The following is a 20,422-nucleotide window of genomic DNA, read 5'->3' on the forward strand; positions in this document are numbered from 1 at the left end:
CGCCCAGCATGGAAGCAGTTCATAAGACTAAGTTTTGAGGTTTTTCCTCATGTGCCTACTCAGCCTTTCTGCCAGTTATCTGACCTAAATAATTCTCAAACTTTCCTCCTCTGCCTAACTAGCCCTAAGCCAGATCTTATCCATCCCTTCTCTGCGGTGACTTTGACAGGAGGAAAAAAAAAAAAATCATCAAGAAACAACATCTGTTACAGAAAGGTAGTGATATACTGAAGAAAATACCAAATACAGAAATAAAGCAAAAATAGACAGCTTTTTTTTTTAAACTTTAGTATTGCGAACAAGCTTACTGTGGCAGCTATCAGAGAGCAAAGGCAACAGTCATTAAATCATCTGTATACCCACATGTACAAAGGACGGAGTTGATCCTGTGACATCCTTCCCAAAAACCTGTTTTGTTTAGCCTGTTTTTAAAGACACACAACAGTGTGTCTTTAAATAAAAAAAAAAAAACCAAACAAAAAACACAGAAACAAAAAACCCCCCACCCACAAGTGGTCTAGGTCCTCCTTTCCCCCCATCTCCCCCCAGGCTCAGGAATATATTAGAGTTGAAAATCTTCAACAGAAACCAGTTGAAAATTTTTGTCCCACCACCATCTTTCCCTCCAGATCCACTCCATCATCTTCCATCCCTCTGTCTACCCAAACCAACGTCCTTCAGCTTTTTCCTCCTATGTCACATCCTTTGGGCTTTCAATCATGCACCCAATGCCTCTGAGCTTTTTTTTTTTTCTAGGCACATCTTTCTTGAAGTATGATGAATTTCATCAGTTGAGGTCTTAATGCCAAGTACAGCAAATAGGCAGTCCTATCCCTCAGCTACAATTCCTTCTAGCTCGCATCAAAGGAGAAGGACCCTTCCATCTTATGCATGTGCAGAATAACACATTAGATTTAGTGAACAAAAACTGCACTTGGAAAGAAAACACGTGAAGTTCTTTAGAATTAGAAGGAAAAAGGACTTTCAGAACAGCTCACTAGAGGGAGTCCCTATAAAGGGCATGAATCTGCTCTGCTGGTACAGCTCAAACCTAACACCATTGTAAAATGAACTGTGAAACTCAGTCACCACTAAAACATCCAGAATTTTTAAGTCTAGTACATTTTAAAGTATCTTAATTTTTGAAACAGGTCTCAGACATCCAATTATTGAAATCCCTACAGCAATACCAAAGAGCTTACAACCAAAGGGAGGAGAAAAACCTACAGCTGGAAGAGCTTCTGTTAAAAACACATTTTTATTTTAAAACTATTTGATAATTAAAGAGTAGAGCACACACAAAGCAGTAAAAATAGCTACTAAAACCCCATAGTATAAAGCAATACCTATGGAAAAAAAAAAAAAAAAGGCTCTTGGCACTCCACGAACAAAAGCAGATAAGAGAAGAAATCAAAGTGCAAGTGAAAAGTATTTATGGCAGCTAGGCTCACAGACTTGCGGTATTAAAATGAGACTTGGTTAAACAAGTCAGGTTTTTTTCCCCCTCTAGTTCATAAAAACTAGAGTAGCAGACTGAACTGCACGAAACAAAGCTGAAAATGGGAGAGTTTGATCATTTACAGTCAGCTTTAGAATTCACAGCTAAGGGAAGCAAATTAATTCCAAGTTAAAAATAAATAATAAGTCTGCCCACTTCTCATGCCTGCTACGGGAGCTACTAGTAGAAACATGTATCCCCACAAGGAAGGCTTCTCCAACAGCAGTCTGTAACACCATCTGGAAAAAGCTCTGGGAAAAGAACCTGAGCAAGGGACAAGAGTGCCAACACCTACCCCAGACAAGAGCCAGCCCTTCCACTCCTAGGAGAATCCTCAGCAAAAGTCTGGATTGGGACATTGCTCTACTTGTCTTGGGCTGATGAAAAAACAAGGGAGTTCAAGAGTGCATCTGACCACAGGGAAAGGTACAGCAACCGTTCTGCTACATAACTCTGTGCACTCTTCCCTTCAGCGCCTTTTTTTTTTTTAGTGCTTTGTTTTTACAAGTGTCTTGTACAGATTAAAAATGATAAACTATTAGCAATTACTAACCTCACATTAACACAGCTTTCCATTCCATTTGTTTCTGCATAGTCTTACGAAGCGTTAGAAAAGACAGATTGTAAGATCTGTCACATTACGTGCCTGCTTCTACTCCTACTAACTGTGGATGATTGTACAGGAAAGGCAATTGCTTATCTAAATCAAGATAAGCATTATTTCCATATGTTCCATCACCAGGGGGAAAGCATTCACAGATGCACTCTAGTACTTCAGATTTGTAGTATAGATTTGCTCTATCACTTCTTGGACTTAAACGAGATCAGAACCCGAGCACAAGGAAGAAACATCTGTTGCAGACAAATCACTTTCTACCTAGCCAAAAACGCAGAACAACATGCAAGTCAAAGGCACTCGATGATGAACACCAACACCTTCTCCCTGGCTGCACACTCTGCCAATATGCTCTGTTTCAGCTAATTATAAAATGGCATAATTGGATCAGCCAAGAACTATAGCCAAGTATGAAGCTTATGAGGGTTACAGACACCACGAATCACAGAAGGGATGAGGCTGAGTGGGTTCGGAGATCATCAAGTCCAACCTCCCTGCTTAAAGCAGGGTCACCCAGAGCAAGCTGCCCGGGACCTTGTCCCAGCTGGATTTTGAGTATCTCCAAAGACTGAGACTCCACAACCTCTGAGCAACCTGTTTCAGTGTTCAGCTGCTCTCACAGTAAGTACGTGTTTTCTTAGGCTCAGAAAGAATTTCCTGTTTCAGCTTGTGCCCATTGCCTCGTGTCCTGTCACTGTGCACTGCTGAGAAGAGTCTGGAGCCATGTTCTTCGCACCCTTCCATCATATGTTTATAAATATTGATCAGATCCCAGCTGGAGCGTCTTTTCTTCAGGCTAAACCCCAGCTCTCTCAGCCTCTCCTCAGAGAATTGATGCTCCAGTCCCTTAATCATCTTTGTGGCTCATGTGGTGCATCAACTATACTTCCCAGTTTTGTACCACTCACAAATTTGCTGAGGATGCACTCTGCCCCATCTTTCAGGTCAGGAGGTTATGGTATCTCCCATTCTAGGTTTTTCAGGAGGTATGAAATACCCCCATCTGAGGACGTGAGCATCACCTGATGTCCACTGGTTAACTGAGAAGCCCACATTCAGCTAACTACACTGTAATTGAGTTCAACAGTGCTATAACACACCACTCTAAAGCTACTGCAAAAAGCCCAGAACTAACTCGCTTGGTGCAAGTTAAATGTAGTGATATGGCTATCAGCAGCCCACAAACAGGGATATAAATACGAGACTCAACTTTTCAGCCACGTGATTGAATTGGAGCCATTGTGGACTATGTTACACATTAAAGAGAGAAAGAGTGGTATACCATGAAAATCACAAAAAATAGCCAGTCAGTCCTAACAATGCACGCAATGCTCATGCAAAATCCAGTTATTCTTGTATTACAAAGTTCTTGCATAGTCCTTCGAGTGTTATGTTCCAACTTCTGCCTTAGCCTATCCCACACAGCTCTGTATGTCCCCCAAAAACAAAACTGAGAGGCAAAAAACCCTTTAAGTCTGGGAGCAGAGGAAGGAGAGAGAATGGAGAAGCTTGCCTTTTTTCTGAAGTTTTTTTAAAATGCGGGAAGACTAGGTATGGACTGCAAGAGTACAGAAGCCCAAAGTTTGAGAACACCGTAATAACAAAGAGAAAGGAAAAGGAATATATTCTCAGTACTTATTTGTGATACAACCTCGTCTACAGGGACAAGCAATTGTCAATTCGTAAATCAATGTCTTCTCACTTCAGTGGCATGCACAGTGACAGTGAAGACATGACGTAAGTAGGCTGAGGCCCTAGGGTATTTGTGTTTACTCAGAGTCAGCATCCAGCTGCTATGGTTGCTGCACTTGCTTCTCCTGGCTTCAGTTTTCATGATTGAGGGTCCATCAGAACGGCTGCTGGTTTAGCCGTGACCCAGAAGGAGCTCTGTTCTGTGTATTTAAAGAAACACATTCCATCACTGTCTTGTTTAGTTGTGGTTATTTTTTTTAATGTGAGCCTGCAGAGCAATTCATGACTTCATGACTATATACTGGAATAAAAATGCTGTTGGATAGCGTATTTACTAAGTTCTTGCCCAAGCCTGGTTATCAGTACCTCAGTCTGAGGGACAGCAACAATTTTGATACACAGATCCTTCTTCCAGAACAGGAGCAGCATGTGTTGTGCTGAAGCATGTTAAATGGTTCACCAAGATCACGTGGTGGCAAGAACTATGCTGCAACATATCTGACTCAATTCCTACTTTATAACCCCCCTCTACTACAGAGAGCTTTTAATTAACAATGGAAATTCAAAAACAGAGAAGAAAAACATACTATACTCTTTTTGACAACTGTTCCTTGCCTCACAGACATATGTTGATACTTTTCTGTAAAGCTGAAAGATGCTACTTCACTAGATTCCTTCAAAGACAAAGCAAATTGCCTTTACTGCAAGAGTTGTGTCTCGGTAATATCACAGCATTCAAACAACTACTCCTGGTATGTTCAAATCAATCCAGCACCTCCTGGGATAAGTATGAGCCTTCATCCAAGACTTACATTACAAGCAGCCAGTGTTCCTTCACTCAGATTTAGAATCTGGCCAGAAAAAGAATGCCTCTTCATGAGTAACCAGGTTTTCAGTCTTCAGCAGCATCTATTTTATTTACTAAGTGCTTGAATAGGTGTGCACAGCACATACACCAACAAGCAGAATTAAAATAAGTTTATAGTGAGAAGTGACAAATTCAGTAGCTTACTAAGCAGTAAGTAATTTTTACTCTACATTCTCTGTTTTTTTAATTCCCTACACCATTGCTAAGCAACAGCTTCTCTAGTTGAGCACTACAGCCTGTTGTCGGACTTAGTGTGGAGCTTGGAAATAAGAAGTTACTACCAGCAAACTACGAAACTTCTGCAAAACCGTCAGCAAATATTTCATGGCATTGTCATTCAAGAACCTGTCTGCATGAGACATAGTGACAACCACTTACCTGATGGGAGGAGCAGAAATTTTAGTCTTCTAGTACCAGAAGAGAGACAGGTAAGTTTTTGTGCAAGTACAAAAGACAATGTTTTCCCCATGAAGACATTAGGCTTGGTGGGTAGCGCTTACCTTGCGGCATTCCCCCTTCCCTACTCACCAAGATACATGTCATTTGCTACCCTAAGAAACAATAGGGCTTCAATCCAAACAGCAAGGTACAGACGGAAATCTTCAATATTTGAAGAGGACTCTACCAAGACCCATTAGTGCTGCAAGTCATAGTTCGTTACTTTAAGGACTTGCAAAATAGAAAGGAATACAAACTCACAAGTGATTACAAACTCATTAGCAGTTAGTAGAAAGATTTAGCTCTACCTTGGTTTTCTACCTGGAAATAAGAGACACACCAAACCTCAAAGCCCTTAAGTCAATATAAGCATATGTTGGTGAGCACCACCTATCCTGTCTGGATTCAGTTAGTTGCAATACACTTACAAACCTTCCCTTGTAAGAACTCCAGTAACAATGCAGAAAGAGGGGAAAAGAAGAAATGGAACTCTACTCTTCCTTTAAGTATAACTGATCCATACCCTCAGTGACACTTACATAAAGCCTGAGGTTTGCTTTCAGCTGATGTAGATTCATTAAGTATTCCCACAAAAGGACAACACTGCAACAACACACAGTATGTTTGCAGGAGAGCTGTGTCTTTTTTAAAGAGTACCTTATTCACACAGAAAAGATGGCATTAAGCATACAGCAATAAATCCAAGGCAGGATGAACTTCAACTACAAGTCATATTTGTGACCAAATGAAAAAACAAGTAACTTGCAACACCTTTACAGACTAACCACCAGTACCAGAGAGACAATGAAAAAGGCCTATATCTGCATAAAAAAGCCTCAGTAAAAAAGCAAAGGGCCAGATAAGGCAGAAAAACGTTTTCAAGCAAGACAGATGGTGCAACTAGTTCTACACTTTCTTCATATCCGCATTAGAGATGTACCAAGTCTTTTGGATAGAATCCTCTTGGTAAACCATAGAACAGTCTTTTCTAACTCAAGTGTTTGATCATGAACTCCTGGAGATGTTATTAGTGCAAAGGTGCACGTAGAGAACTATTTACACTTTCAGAAACAAAAGTGTTGGCTATACCAGCACAAGGCTGAGAGGTTTAATTTTGCAAGATGTGCATTCCATAGCATCCTGTCCACAAAAAAACAGTTGGAAACTTTGGTAAAGGTCTTTGTGACACACACTTCTGCAAACATGCCAAGTCATCACACAACAGCCGCAAGTCTCAGCACCTTTTCTGTGCACAAACATTATGCTTCCCCCTCCTCCCATTAAAATAAAAATTATTTCATAGTGGAATGGGGCCACACACGAAATTGAAATTTCAATGGTTTTTAAAGCTGTGCAAAATAGAAGTTTACATTTAAACTAGATTGTCAGGCCTTCTTTCCAGCACAGAAGAGCATTTTCTGTACATCTTAACAAACACGTTTGTATGCAGCATTTCCTTCAGGGCTAAGAAATTCTCTGCCAGCTGGGCTTTCCAACAGCACACCAGCTAGATGCCCTCTGACAGAGAAAGCCACATATCACTTCGCACAGGAAGTACTACAACAACTTACTCGGACGTTAGTTGGCTTGTTAGAGACGTTTCTACGTGGTGAGCAGTTCGGCTCTAGTGAACAGAAAAAGGGAAACCAAGCTTATCTGGTTTCCAATGATTGGGTTTTTAACACACGTGTAATCAAGTGTGTAATTGTGCACGAAGCAAACACAGTTATGCATGAGAGTTGGTTAACATGATCCAAAGAGAGAGCTCAATGAGCTTAAACTGCATCAATGGCCCCACTATCTTACCAAGGGAGGTAAACCAGTACCCTTACATGGTGGTTAGCTTTCAGACTTGATGCAAGCCTCCCACATCCAGAGAGCACCAGTGGACAGGCCTACCCCGTGTGATCACTATTATCAGCCCCAGGCAGCAAATCCTAGTTGAAGCACTACTTCAGCACCTTCATAAATGTCTGTCACATTGAAGTTACAGTGAATTAAGACAAGCCATACCAGTCTCTTTTACTGACTTATCAAAAGAGGCTCCCAGTCTTGTGCAGGAAGAGATCAGCTTTTTCCACCTACATTCAAATTTAAGATATCCCAAAGTCATATAGCCAGTCAACAGGGCAACAGGTTTACTCTAGTAAACCATGACAAGGGTACAGCTTTCAACAGCTTGATCTTGGCCTCAACCTAATCATAGACACACAGCTTCTAGTCAGGCTGGCACATTGGCTCACATCTGTCTGCAAAAGGCTGTGAAGACATATGCCACAATCCATCATCAATTATAGATTAGGGCTTTAGCCAAGCTACCATACGGAGCAAAACTAGACGCCTTACTGAAATGGTCTTTGTAGAGCAGGAAATTAATTTGGGGATTTGATCTTGCAATTCCCCATGCTCAAAAAGAGCTCATCCTTTATATAAAAAATGGGAGGGGAAAAAAAAATTAATCAAATGAGAAAAGACAGACATATACATAAACACAAATTACTGGAAACCAAGATGCATAACCTATTAGTTTAACATACGCAGGAGACAAGTACCTCACTCAAAAAGTTACTACTCTTCTTTCCCTTACTAGTCGTGAACACGAAGACAAGTCAGCCACTGAAAAACTCCAGGCTGGAACTTGAGAAACCCTACATTTTTCCTCAGCGTTTTCGGAGGAGCAGAACATACTGGCTTACATACAGCATCACTGCTGCTAAAGCTATCTCTCCTCGCAGTCTGAATGAGCCTACCAGCTGGCAGCACACTGCCTCATCTGAACTTTCTAACTCCAGTTAGTACTTCCTTAGGGGCCTCAAGTACAGAATTTCAGTCTACAGTGATGTTCAGTAACTACAAAAAAAAAAAAAGAATGGCTTCTCATATCACATAGGACAAGCTTGGGAGTTATTAATCTGGTCAAGACTCCTGTCACCAGCACTTAAACACTAGAAATTTTCTTTCCGGTAAAGACGTGCTTAACTTCCCTCTGCCTCTCCACCTACTGTTACTCTCCAAAATGCGCTGAGAGCTTGCAGAGCTCCAGTGAGGATACCAATTTATTGCTGAGAGCACCTTCCTTTCCTACAGTTAACTCTTGCCCCTCAAGGAGCTGGCTGCCACTGGAGATGAGAGGGTGCCCTCAGCTGCATGCAGAAGGGCCACAAAATGGTAACTCTATCAAAGACCCACATAAGCTTTACGCTGTATGGAAGTTAACTTGTTAAAAAAAAAAAAAAAGGAACAGCATCTTAAAAAGAAGTCATCATCTTAATAACAAAGACAAATTATTTACTTCCTTAGAGAGAGGATTAGCCACACTGCATTATGTGTTCTTAATCTATATAAAGAGCTGGTTTTTTTTGCTTTTTAATAATCATATCTCACACTTGCTGAAAGTAACATTTTTATTTCCCCCCCAAAAACACTTTAAAGAAAATTGTAACACAAGCGTCATCTCTTTGACATTTAAACCATCCAATACAGGTCATATGCATGCAGCTCACCAGGGAATTACAAGGTCAATTGAATACATATCGCTTCTTTTTGTTTGCTGTAGTTTTCCCTCCCCCTCCATAGCAAACACTGATTTATCCACTTGTTTCGGGGATATCGCTAACTAGATAGCGATACTTGCCTCTAAAAACACTCCCCCCAGCCAGGGTACTTCCCAGTTTACACCGAGAGTTTTTCCCACCTCGGTGCTGTGCGAGGCTATCTCTGGAAAAGAAGAGCCGAGGCGCGTGTTTAGGAAGACAGAAAGGCACGCGGGGTCAGTAAATCCCACGGTCAGATTCGTGCCACTCTGCAGCTTCACATCTGTTCAAGGACACATCCCCAAAGGGCAGCCAAGAGCCTGGGGGAAGCAGCGCACACAGGGCTCCGGTTACTCCCCGGTGCCCCAGCAGCCTTCGAGACTCCGCTTTAAAGCCACCCCACGTTACGCCATGAGCACGCAGGCTCCCGGACGCCTTTAGAAGAGGCTAGCGATCCGCAAACTTAAGTTTGCTGCTTTTGGCACTCCGGTGCCTTCGCTGCTTCCTTGAGGCAGGCGTAAGGCGGACGGTCAACAGGCAGACGGCCACCCACACGAGCAGCGCGTCACCTCCTAAGCACTCGGAGTACCTCATCGCCACGCTCGTCGCACAACTCGCAGGAGCCGCTGACATCAGTCTTTTAGCGGAGGTCCCCCGTCTATTATACACAGCCATTAATAAGCAGCGATCGCCACATGCATCCAGATGACACCACGCTCTAGCCTTAAACACACTGGTCCGCAAGAGACCTTCTGATAAAGCGTTTAGCACGAGTAACAGAGCGGCAGGCCAACATACGAAAAGCAAGGACAAAAACAAATACAGCATGAGTTTAAGCAAAGCTGGAACTCGCATTCAAGGCCACAGCTATCAGCGGGAGATCCTGAACTGTGGTACGCAAATTATTGCCATTTTCTACGTGAACTCAGCTGAGAAACTGCTGTATTGTGAACTTAACCGAAGAGTTTCAGTAGCAAAAGCACTGTTTTCACTGACTGGCAGATATCAAGCAACACACTGAGCAAAGATGTGTCAATTTACTGTCACCCATATCACTCAGCTAGAAATCTGTTCTAAAGACAGTTGTTAAAGTCACTATAAGAAAAAAAGAATGCGAGCTAACGGACTTGTTGGGATGGAAAGGTGGTCTTGGAGCGTACTGGTTTCACGTAGCTGTTACAGACAGACCTCATCGATTCTCAGGCAACTTTTGACAATCCTAATGTTCTAGCAGAACATAATTTCTTTTTCTGTATAACTCACTGAAAATGAGTGGTTTAGAGAGATGCTATTTCTCGCTTGCAGACATCTGTCTGAATTCCACTGCAGCTTAGCAGGGGCATTACTTTCCAAAAGCTGTTTGATGATCGTCACCTTGATTCCAGGTTCCCGCATGGACAGATATTCACATCAAACAGGGCGACACGGAGATGCTCTGAAGAACCCAGTATTACCTGTGCTTAGTTAACCGCCTCAAAAAATGCTGGTCAACGGAGCTCAGTATTACCACACACTTTCTTTTCAGCATGAAGCATTTTGAGTGGCTCATCTAGACATTTTGTCTCTATAATCTTGTGTCAACTCACTGTGAGTATTTAGAAAGCTACAGATTCACAATACAAAGACGCTTCTATTAAACCCAAACCTTCCTATTATACATAAAACCCTCAGTGTTAAAGTAGATTAATTTTAATACAGTTTGAACAATATAATTTTCTAAAAATATGGCAGATTAAGAAAATCCAGAGGCTGCCAAAACATCTAAACATACTTCAAGAGTTGTGTAAAAAAAGGACTGTAGACCCTTCACGTCATTTAATCTTAAATAACAATAAAAAAAACTCAGTTAATGTGCCCTTCCATTTTAACTTCATCCAATCAAAAATAGTTCTTACCATTAGCAAAGACCTTTAAACCATCACCCAAATTTGTCGTCTTCTTGGCACTGCTGCTATAGCAATGAATCCCAGAGGCTGTGAGAGTCAGCAGGACTGTCAGCTGCCTGGAGTTAAACTGTGTAATTTATTCCATTTTCTGAATTATCCCATCAATGCAACAAAACATTTTTCTACCAGAGACACACAAAACTCAGCGACAACAGAATTCCCAATACCCTGATTTTTCAAAAAGCTTTCAAGAAAAAGTTTTTTGAAGTAATTTCTCACATTCCCCACTAAAGAGTAAAGACATCTTTGGGAATAATCTTGTGTACCCAAGATAAAGCTAATGTATGTATTTAACGTCAAAAAAACACTCCAGTTATTCATCTACACGGCGACATTTTATTCAGCAAGCATCAGAAAACATTAGTTAGCATTGCTGTACAAGATGAGGGGCTAGCATAAAGTGGTATATAATCAACAGCATGGAAATAAAGGTATACAAATTCCAGAGCTTCAGAAAACAAGTCCATTATTCACATGTTGTCAGGAAGGAACTCTACTTCAAAGTAACAGAGCAGATGAGATGTGTCTGCCTTCGGTGTAGCTGAAGGCTAAGAAGTGGGAGGAACGATAGATTACAGTATCTATGTACTATCCAGCCCTGGATGACAGGCTCATTCTTCATTCCCAAAGTGGACAGTTCCTCATTTCCTTAGTAAATGGGGTTAAAACAAAGCAAGCTTACATTTACAGAACTACTTCAAGAATAAGAATTTTCTTCAGTTCCTACCATTCCCTCTGACATTAAAGAGGACCACTTGTCAATAACAGCTGTGGAAGGAAAAGGGACAATGTTATGATACTTGATCTCTAAGGTCCACTTGTGCAGCCCGGCAAGTCGTACACCAAAACCCAGGCGCTGACAACGTAGTCCTTCTGGAAATGCACGTGCCCACTGCAGCTTACTTCCTGCAGTTCTGAGCAGTGGGCACCAGGCTTGGTCCCTGTATTCCACATTGTGCCCACCCCTCAAAGAAAAAAAATCAAGAAGTATCAGAAATACTGACCAAATTCCATGCCAAAACATACACCCGCTTAATTTCTTATGGCTAGTCACGTCCATACAAGGACACTTGCAAAAATTGTAGGTTTTTGCTTCGCTCTTCTGTGACTAAAACAAAGATAAAAGTTATACACAGCTGCTTTCAACTTCAAATGTGTTCAAACACCTTTGCTGCTTTAAAAACAAACCACAAAGCCCTTGCCAGCCGCCATTCAGAATTCCCTAACTTCACTGCCCAGAAGCCCCTTTACATTATTACACATCCCTCTGTTATAAAGACTTCAGCCTTCCTAAAATTTACCTTAACATCAATTTATTCCAAGCTTTACTGATTTTCTTCAGAATTTAGTTCTGAACACCATTTCACACCAAAGGGCGGAAAAGAAACACTTTCTGCCACAAACGAAGATACGTTCTCCAAACTTGTCAATAAAGAGCATGCAGAAGTATGATGGCAGTCAGGCTGGTTCCTTCCCAACATGAAGCTTCTAGGTCATTTCAGTTTCAGCAGTTCCACACAGAGACTCTTCCATAATCTTCTGTTAAACTTCCATATATCAAAAATGTGTGCTTAACTGCAATCTCCTAACAGCCTCCAGTGAGTCACTCGCATTTAAAAAGGGGTACCATAAAGCTTTTGTATTGTTCAACCAATTTTTCCTAACAGTCAGTACAAAAATTTCTGCAGTACTGAACACCCTTAATTTCTAGGTGAGTATCTACAGGGACTGCTGCCAGCCCAGATGTTCTCCTTTTCTCCTACAGCTTCTCACTCCAGCAGCTGACTGATTGCACCTCCTTCAGTTTATTTGTTCTTGGTTCCTTCCTTGATTTCTCCTCATCACTCTTCTTGAACAGCCACTCCACACTTCACTAATCAATCTGTCATTTTTTCACTGTATACAGCGTTAGAAGTAAGTGGTAGAGAAGTTTTTCCACGTTCCCCATCAGTTGCTGTTTTGGCTTATCAAGCATACAGATGATTTCCCACCACCACCACCTTCAGACCTCTTCAGTTTGTCACTGCAAGAAGTAGCCTTTCACTTGAAAAAACTATCAGGACTTGGGCACGGCATTGACAAGTCATCACCAATTTCATCATACCTGGGGCTTCACTTGCTCTCTCCAGAGTCTCATTTAGGTTGTACCAGTTGCGCTTTGTACATCCCAGTATATGGAGCAGAAGTCCTCATCAGCAAAAAGACTTAAATTCTCGTGTTTCAGTATTTCCACTCAGAAAGACAATTCTTACACACTCACATTCAGAGTGGGGCCAATATTTAAGGGAAATAAAGTTTGAAACAGATGCAGTAACAATCACATTAATATAAATCTTTTAGTTACACTGATCAGTTGAAAAGCAATCTAACCTTCTAGAAGTTCACTATTCCACATGGCTTATTTACAATAAACACATCAAAGAAAGCTGTGGCTAAGTGGCTATGGATATTTTCTCCCAAATGTAGAGTATAACAAAAGCCTCAAGCAGCGCAGAAGAAAGTGTTTCAGCACAACTTTTGCCTTCCAGCGCTTTTTGCAGTGTACTGGGTACTAACAGAAAGAACGCGAGAGCAGCTACAAGAAGCTACGTTCACCCCTGCAATGATTCAACACCCACGTATTAGACACTGACATTTTGCTTATGTGAACTGTAACAGCAATCACAACGTAAATCCACACCTTGTCACGTTCAGCAGCTCCAGTAATACAAGACCTGTGAATTTTAGCACGTTATACAGAAACTGAGAGCAGTTAGAATAAAAATCATCGTTTAGGCTAGGAAGGATCAAGAGGCTCCCAGTTCAACTACAGCATAGACTGCATATTCCCATGTACTGCAGGCCTCCAAAGTGAACTTTGTAGAAGTCAGGTAATCTTTTTTTGCATTTTTGTGCAGCCTTTGTTTTCTAGATGGAAAGGCTTCTTGACATTGTAAGATATGAAAAAACCTACTCCAAAGGGAGAAATAAGTCTATGGGTTGTTGTAACACAACTATTCATGGGCACTGAAGAGCTCAGCAACCTCTGACACATTTTCACTTCAAAAGTCATTGAAGATGCTTTTAGGAGTAGAGGAGAGCATTAGCTATTTATGACAATAGCATCTGCAAATCTGTCAGCTCCTCCAGATTGTGCTACAAAAGTGTTACAGCTTTCCCATTTTATTAAAAACAGCTGATTAATTCCAGGCCTCATCTCACCTGGAGTATTATCATAAAGATCATGTTCACCTGCAGACACAAGATTACTCTACACACCTGTTCACACAAGCCAGTATTTGCCCTTAATGATAACAATTGTCAGAAAACTAGTCCTGTATCTGCAAAAGCAGGAAACACTTTGTTTCATAGCTAGATTCCCCTTCAAAAACCACAAGCTTCAGCCAAGTAGGATAACAAGACGTAGAAAGAAAAAAGGAGGATGAAACCAGCTCAGAAAGAGTCCCTCTTCTTCCACACCCTTGTGTGGATGAAAGAAAACGAGACAAAGAACAAGGCACTGTTACAGAATTATGTACAGAATTCTCTAAGTGAATTAGATTCTCATTTTTGGTCAGCCTTCACTGCAAGTATTCAGACAAATCTACCAGTGATCATAACCATGATAACACGCTAAGAGAAGCGGAGTTAATCCAAGCCAGGCTGATGTTGCCCAGCCCAAGAAAGCAGGCAGGACCATGAGTAAGAAATGCTATTCTGAAGAGAGGATTCAAATGCAATCTTCTCCCGTTTTGGGATTTTCAGAAAACGCAACTTAACACAATTCCCCTCTGCTTTTCACTCTCCCACAAGAACAACACGCTTTTGCCCTGATTCTCCATTCTGCTTTGCTCACTAAGTTTCCAACACAGAGTTCACTAGGCATGGTTGACTGGTGGAGAATCTGGAAAGTAAGACTCATGTAGAGAATAACTATTTTACACACTTAAGGGTATCAGTGTTGTTATGACTCCATGTCAGCATACTTGCTGAATTAGTGCACACCAGCGAGGCTTTAAGGAATTTTGTTGGGGATTTCCCCCCCACCCCAAAAGTGCTCTTGTCCCCATGTTAGACTACCGCTGTTAGTGACAACATGGGCTCTGAGTCTTGGCCCTCCTAAAAGTAGCTTCAGACTAAGAAAACAGAACGGTCTACATTTAAAGAGATTCCTTTGTTTTACTTACCATCACTTTCGCTCTTACTTTTTAAGTCTTCCATCCACGTTGGAATATTTTTCAGTGCAACATAATCCCTTAAGTACTCTTTGCGCCTTTCTTCCAAGGTCATCTTCAGCAAACGCTCTGTTTAGGGGAAAGAGAAATAAAAGTTTTGCAAGCTTTCATATATTCCTGCACATTGGCCAAGCAGTGACCAATTCAGTGTCCTTGATGAAATTAAATCCCATTTGGGAGAACCAAGCATGGGTGATTCAATGAGTTACAAGTAATAGGAGCTAAACGCAGTGCACTTAAACAACTGCATGTGCCTATTTCTGGATATCCCAGTTCAGCAAAAAGAAATGCCTCTCCACCATTCTCTCCACTGACCACACTGCCCCCCCCCCCCACGCTACTGTGCCTCTTCTTCCTCTCACTTTAACTCAAGGCTCAGAGAGTTAACAGCAAGTTTATTAAGCAGGGAATTGCTGGTTTATAGAGACTTTTCAGGTAGTAAAGTCTATTCCTTACATTCTGCATTTGTAAACCAGAACTTTAAACAAAAAAAAGTCAGGAAGATCAAAATTGACGAGTTTACCAACACCAGCAAGTGCAGGCAGGGACCATGGCACAAAATTAACAAAGCGCTACTACACTGCAAAAGGAATTGGATCTAAAGCAAACGTTATGTCACTTGCTAGATGGCTACGGTGATAAGAAAGGCATTTTTGGTTGCCTGGGTTTTTTGTTCTGCAAACAATGTAATTTTCAGTATGAGAAAACTGCTGTCATTTGCTTTAGGCACATGCAGTAGCGTTTACCCATTTTGGGCCAGAAATCAGTAGCTGTAGAAAATACTAGGATACTTGCTAGATACCCAAGAGTAGTACAAGTAAGTTTGACAAACTTTGGTTGAACTTAACCCCAAGCACCAGGAAAGCCCACTGCTATCCACCAGCTAAACAAGTTTCTAAAAACCAGGCCAGGACCAGCATGAACCACACCTGACGGATTTAAAGTGCTGCAAAACAGAACCTGGGTTTAAAGTGAGCGGCATGGGTTAAGCTTTAGAGGTTTTTGTTTAAGCATTAATATGACACATTTGGTTACTACACTAAAACGCATATGGATGGTTGCTTTCTCCTGAGAAAGTCACCTTGTCTTTTTTCAGACATTTAGTGAAAAGTAAAGCCTCAAAAGTTGTACAATTATGACAGCCACTGCCAACTCCACTCTTCTTCAGACCTTGCTGTAAATGGACTAAGTTCTAAGATAAGAAAAAAACATCCCAACGACCCAGCACTGCAAACAAACCCGGCACTTCAGCAAGATCCTGTATTCGATTTTTGCAGCCACATCATCTTCTCCCTCCCCACCTCATCAGTGCTTAGTATTAGTTCAGCACAAGATGAAGATGCAGGGCTTTTTCCCTTACAAAAGGAGGTGGGGGGGAAGGACGGACGATGGCCCAAAAAACCCCAGACTGTAGAGCTTAACAGGTCACCCATATGCTAATCAAGGTTCTGGGTCTGTTTTCACCAATGGCACTGTACTACTATTACCACACTAACAGGTTTTCTTGACACGTTAATCAGTAATAACTGCTCTTAGAGCATTCAAGAGTTTTCAGAGGTGTAGGGGAGGGCTAGACCCATATTCTTTGCCTTTGGCATAAAGGACTAGACGGACATGAAAAGAACATTTTCATCTCACATTGAAGGAGCAGTAAGCGAGTTGAACACGGAAACTGCTTCTTAAAATCAAACTTAAAAAAAAGAAAAATCAATTTCACTGGGTTTTGGGGTTATTTTGCAAAATAAAGTTTCCTAACTTTAGGAAAGGCTGCAATCAGCAGAGTTGGCAAAACTAAAGGCAGGTTTTAAGCACAGATTCCCTTATCAAAATAACTTTGATATTTTTGACAGTATTACCGATTTCTTCACTTGACAAAAAACACTTCTCTCCCGTGATTCAGGCTTGCTATCTTAACTGGATATTTACAAATGCACAAGTAAAGCTAATGCAGTTAGGATCGTCATTATGTACAACATATGCACTGGACTCCACTACTTGATCTTCAAGCCTACCAAACACCGAGTACTTAACACACAGGTTAGAAGAACTACAGAAAGGCAAACCTGAGAGAGCGTGTGTCTGCGCGTGTCGGGTTTGAGGGACCGACGGGCAGAAGTTTGACTGCCTTTTGCTGAAGGGGTTACAGTGCCAGTTCTGTGCCTTCAAAACACAAGTTCCTCTCAATAGGACAGTTTTATAAAAAAAAACTTTGCTCTTGTGAGTCAGCAGTGAGAATTAAAACTGAGTTTTAATTACACACAAGCCTCCTGGAAGATGCTTCCAACAGCCTTAGCTGCAAGTACAGTTTTCTGCCCATAGCTTTCTGAAGCGCTTTTGAAAGTTTGCGGGCGGACCAGTCCCGTGCTGTAAGACTCCTAAATCATCTCCAGTCCTCTGTTTCATCAGTCCTCAAGCAAGATCCACCCTGGGAGAACGTGGACCAACCCTTAATTACCAAGAAAGTAATTAAGAAAAGCAAGCGTATTGTCAGTGGGTTTGAACTCAATATTTAGCAATCGGCACTCTTCCTTTTTAGAAAGAAAGTTCTTCACAATATAAAAGGCTGAGAAAGACTGCAGACCTAACAAAAGATCTTATTTCAAAAGTACGGTCTGGGTAGGAAGGAAAGAAGTAGTAAAGAAAGTACTTGGGAAGAACAGTCACGCAGGGCTACAAGCTGAAGAGCAATGCCAACAATAAACAAGGAAATATTTTCTGTCCTCCTCACTCAAAATACCCAGGGCCAGCAGCATCAGCGTGGTGTTGGAAAGCAGTTACTGGAGCAGAAGACTGGTAAATGCTGTTCCTTCTCACTAGGCAAAGAGACACAGAGTTCTGGACGGCTTGCACTCACAAACATCCAGCTTCCCTGGACAGAAAAAAAAAATCTCACCAGTAGTCATGAGCTCTGGTTTGCATTCAGTAATATCACTGTGCTGACGGAGACCACCATCCTCACAGCTGACGAAGACAACAAAAGCATGCCTACAGCTCAGATTTCCAGCTTACCCTCCAGCCCCTCCACTAGACCCTCCTTACAGAGGGTGTGCGTTCACGTGCCGAGCTATGAATCCACACAGACAGCGGCAGAGCTGCAAGAGGCAAGCGGGAGTCACGGGAACACTCACCAGAGCCTACCAGAAACCTTGCCCCATCTGCCCCCAGCACAAAAGCAGCATTTTTTTGAAGGTAACAACGTACAGCATCAAGGACATACAGCATTTCCCTTGCACAGGGAAAGTCAGTTATAGTTGATCACACATAGGCAATGCCTGAGATGTAGCTAGACCTTCGCTGTTGAGAACAGACACTTAAAACAGATGGTAGAAATTTCTTGCCTCACCTTAAGTACAGAAACATGCTTTGTAAGAGTTTTGAAAGAAAAAAGTATGCAGCAAAATTCACTTCCTTTGAGCGGAGTTTGACAGGAGCAGCTAGCCTGCAGAGAGATCAATTTATTTGTGTTTTAACAATTTTTCCTTTAGAAATGTGCGTTTCATTTCTGCCACAGACAAAAGGATGAATCCTATCCTTCCAACTAGTCTTCTGCCTTCTTCACGTGAAACGCACATGCAGTCATAGTGGTGAAGGAAGAAAGAAAACTTAAAATATGACCTGCTGGCATATTTTTGTTTTTTCTTCCCCTCTTCCATGTGTATTTCTAGATTTTTTGTAAACACTCTAGGGAAGAAGCCTTTCCTCCCAGCCAACATTAATATTATACTTCCACTATGTGGATTTCTCTTAATTTTCACATTGCTCTCCCCCTGAGCAATATAAAGTATCAAAGCAGCAAGGTCTGCATAAAACGCTTGTCCCACCGTTTTCATGCCCTGGAGTTTGACATTTTGATAAACTGAGACTACACAGGGTGGGGGTAAAAAATAAAAATAATAGATATTTCGGGGGGGGGGGTGTTGCTTTGAGAGCTCCCTTACCCCAAATATTTCACCCCGGCCGATCAACACTAGAAACTAAACTCAAGCGCATTACACTAGTGATACCAATAAACCATATTTTCCCCGGAAAACAGACGCCTTAAGGGGAAAAAAAAAAAAAAAAAAAAAAGACACGTTTTGACGGCATGTGCCTAACTTTTCGGCCTGAAATACTTCCACAAGGTGACTTAGGGGCGGGAAGCCCTCGGGAGAGGGGCTCCGTCGTGTGTGTGTCCCCTCCCGCTCCCCTCAGCCCCGGGGCCCTTCTCCTCACAGGCAAAGTTAGTCGTCGATGGGAGGGGGAGGGTGAAACACTCCCAAATTCGCGCCCACCCGGGGTCCTCCCCCCCCGCCTCTCGGCGGCCCAGTTGCCGAGAGGCGGGGGGGGCGGACCCCGGGTGGGCGCGAATTTGGGAGTGTGTCAGGTGGAAGACCCCAGGGAGACCGGCGGAGAGCACGGAGCACACAAACACCTCCCCACACACCCGTCACCTCAGCCCCGGGCGGCGGGAAGCGCGGCCGGGCACCCTTTGGCGCGGCAGTACCGGCGGCACTGAAGGGACAGGACACCCCCCCTCGCAAACCGCCCCCCTTCATGAGGTAGGAGAAGCGGGCCCCGAGCCCGGTACCGGGCGGCGAGAAGGACGGTAATACCTTTTTCCTCCCGCCAGAGCTTTTTCCGCTTGTTGCCGGGGTACATGGTGGTGTGGCTGGCGGCGGCTTTGAGCTGCAGGTTCCCCAGGCTCACGAGGGGGTGGATGAGACGCCGCGCCAGAGCCAACCGCTACCGACGCCGTGCGCCGCTGCCCGCTGCTGCTGCTCCCCGCCGGCTCCGGCTCCGCGCCCGCCGCCCGGCTCCGCACGGTGCCCGTCAGCTGGGTCACGCCTCGCTCTAACCCGACACCCCCGCAGCGCCCGCCCCCCTCCCCGCCGCCCGTTGGCTCCTGCAGAAGCCGCTCAGCAGCCCCCTCCTCCGCCCGCCGCCGGACCGGGCCCGGCGAACGCACCGGCCGGGAGGGGCCTGAGCGCGGCAGCGGGGCGGGCGGCGGCGCTGGGTTGTGTGTGGTGTTGGGGAGGGGGAGGGTTATGTGGGGGTGCCTGGGGCCGCCGGGGCGGGCAGTTGGGGCGGGTGCTTGAGTGCGACAGTGGCCGCTCTGCGCGGCGGTGGCGGCGGTGGCGGCGGTGACGCCGCTCCCGGTGCCCCCGCGGGGAGGGAACGGGCGGGCGGGCGCAAGCCCCGCCACCGTCCCGTCCCGCCCACCGTCACCGCCCCTCGCCCCCCCTCTTCCGCTCCCTGCTTCCGGGTAGTCGGCCATCACCGAGCGCGCCGCCGATGGGCCGGGAGGGCGGGAGCCGTTGCTAAGCGACGGCGTCGGGGCCCGGCGGGACCCCGGCCTGCGGGCCGGGCGCTCCTTCCCACCCTCCCCTCCCGGGGTTCCCTTGTCACGTGTGGGGCTCTGCTCCTGTCTTCGCGCTTTCATCTCCCCGCACCGTTGCCGTGAAAAACGCCGCTCGCCGCTGGAGACCCGCACCTCGAGCGAGGTCAACGCCCGCCTGGGGCCCGAACGGCAGGGCAGGCGTGCCTCGGCGGCTCCTGCGCTATCCCTTTTCCTTACCCCTGACTGAGATTAATTTTCTTTCGTATCTAAATAAACACACAAACTTGCATAGACTAAAAT

At 43.8% G+C, this 20,422-nt stretch overlaps 1 protein-coding gene across 1 annotated transcript in view; it reads right to left on the reverse strand.

Annotated features, from left to right (window-relative positions):
* The window catches only part of MACROD2 (mono-ADP ribosylhydrolase 2), a gene marked incomplete at its 5' end in the record, with an annotated part of 899,733 nt that extends 880,290 nt beyond the window's left edge, over window positions 1-19,443 (reverse strand). Inside the window, 2 exons of the mRNA XM_081997745.1 lie at window positions 14,758-14,874; window positions 19,398-19,443. Coding sequence (XP_081853871.1) covers window positions 14,758-14,874; window positions 19,398-19,443 — 163 coding nt within the window. The remainder of the gene's footprint in view (window positions 1-14,757; window positions 14,875-19,397) is intronic.
* Window positions 19,444-20,422: the final 979 nt, after the last annotated feature.

The sequence above is a fragment of the Phaethon aethereus genome (genome assembly GCF_964289735.1).
Source record: "Phaethon aethereus genome assembly, chromosome: 3".
Classification (NCBI taxonomy): domain Eukaryota; kingdom Metazoa; phylum Chordata; class Aves; order Phaethontiformes; family Phaethontidae; genus Phaethon; species Phaethon aethereus.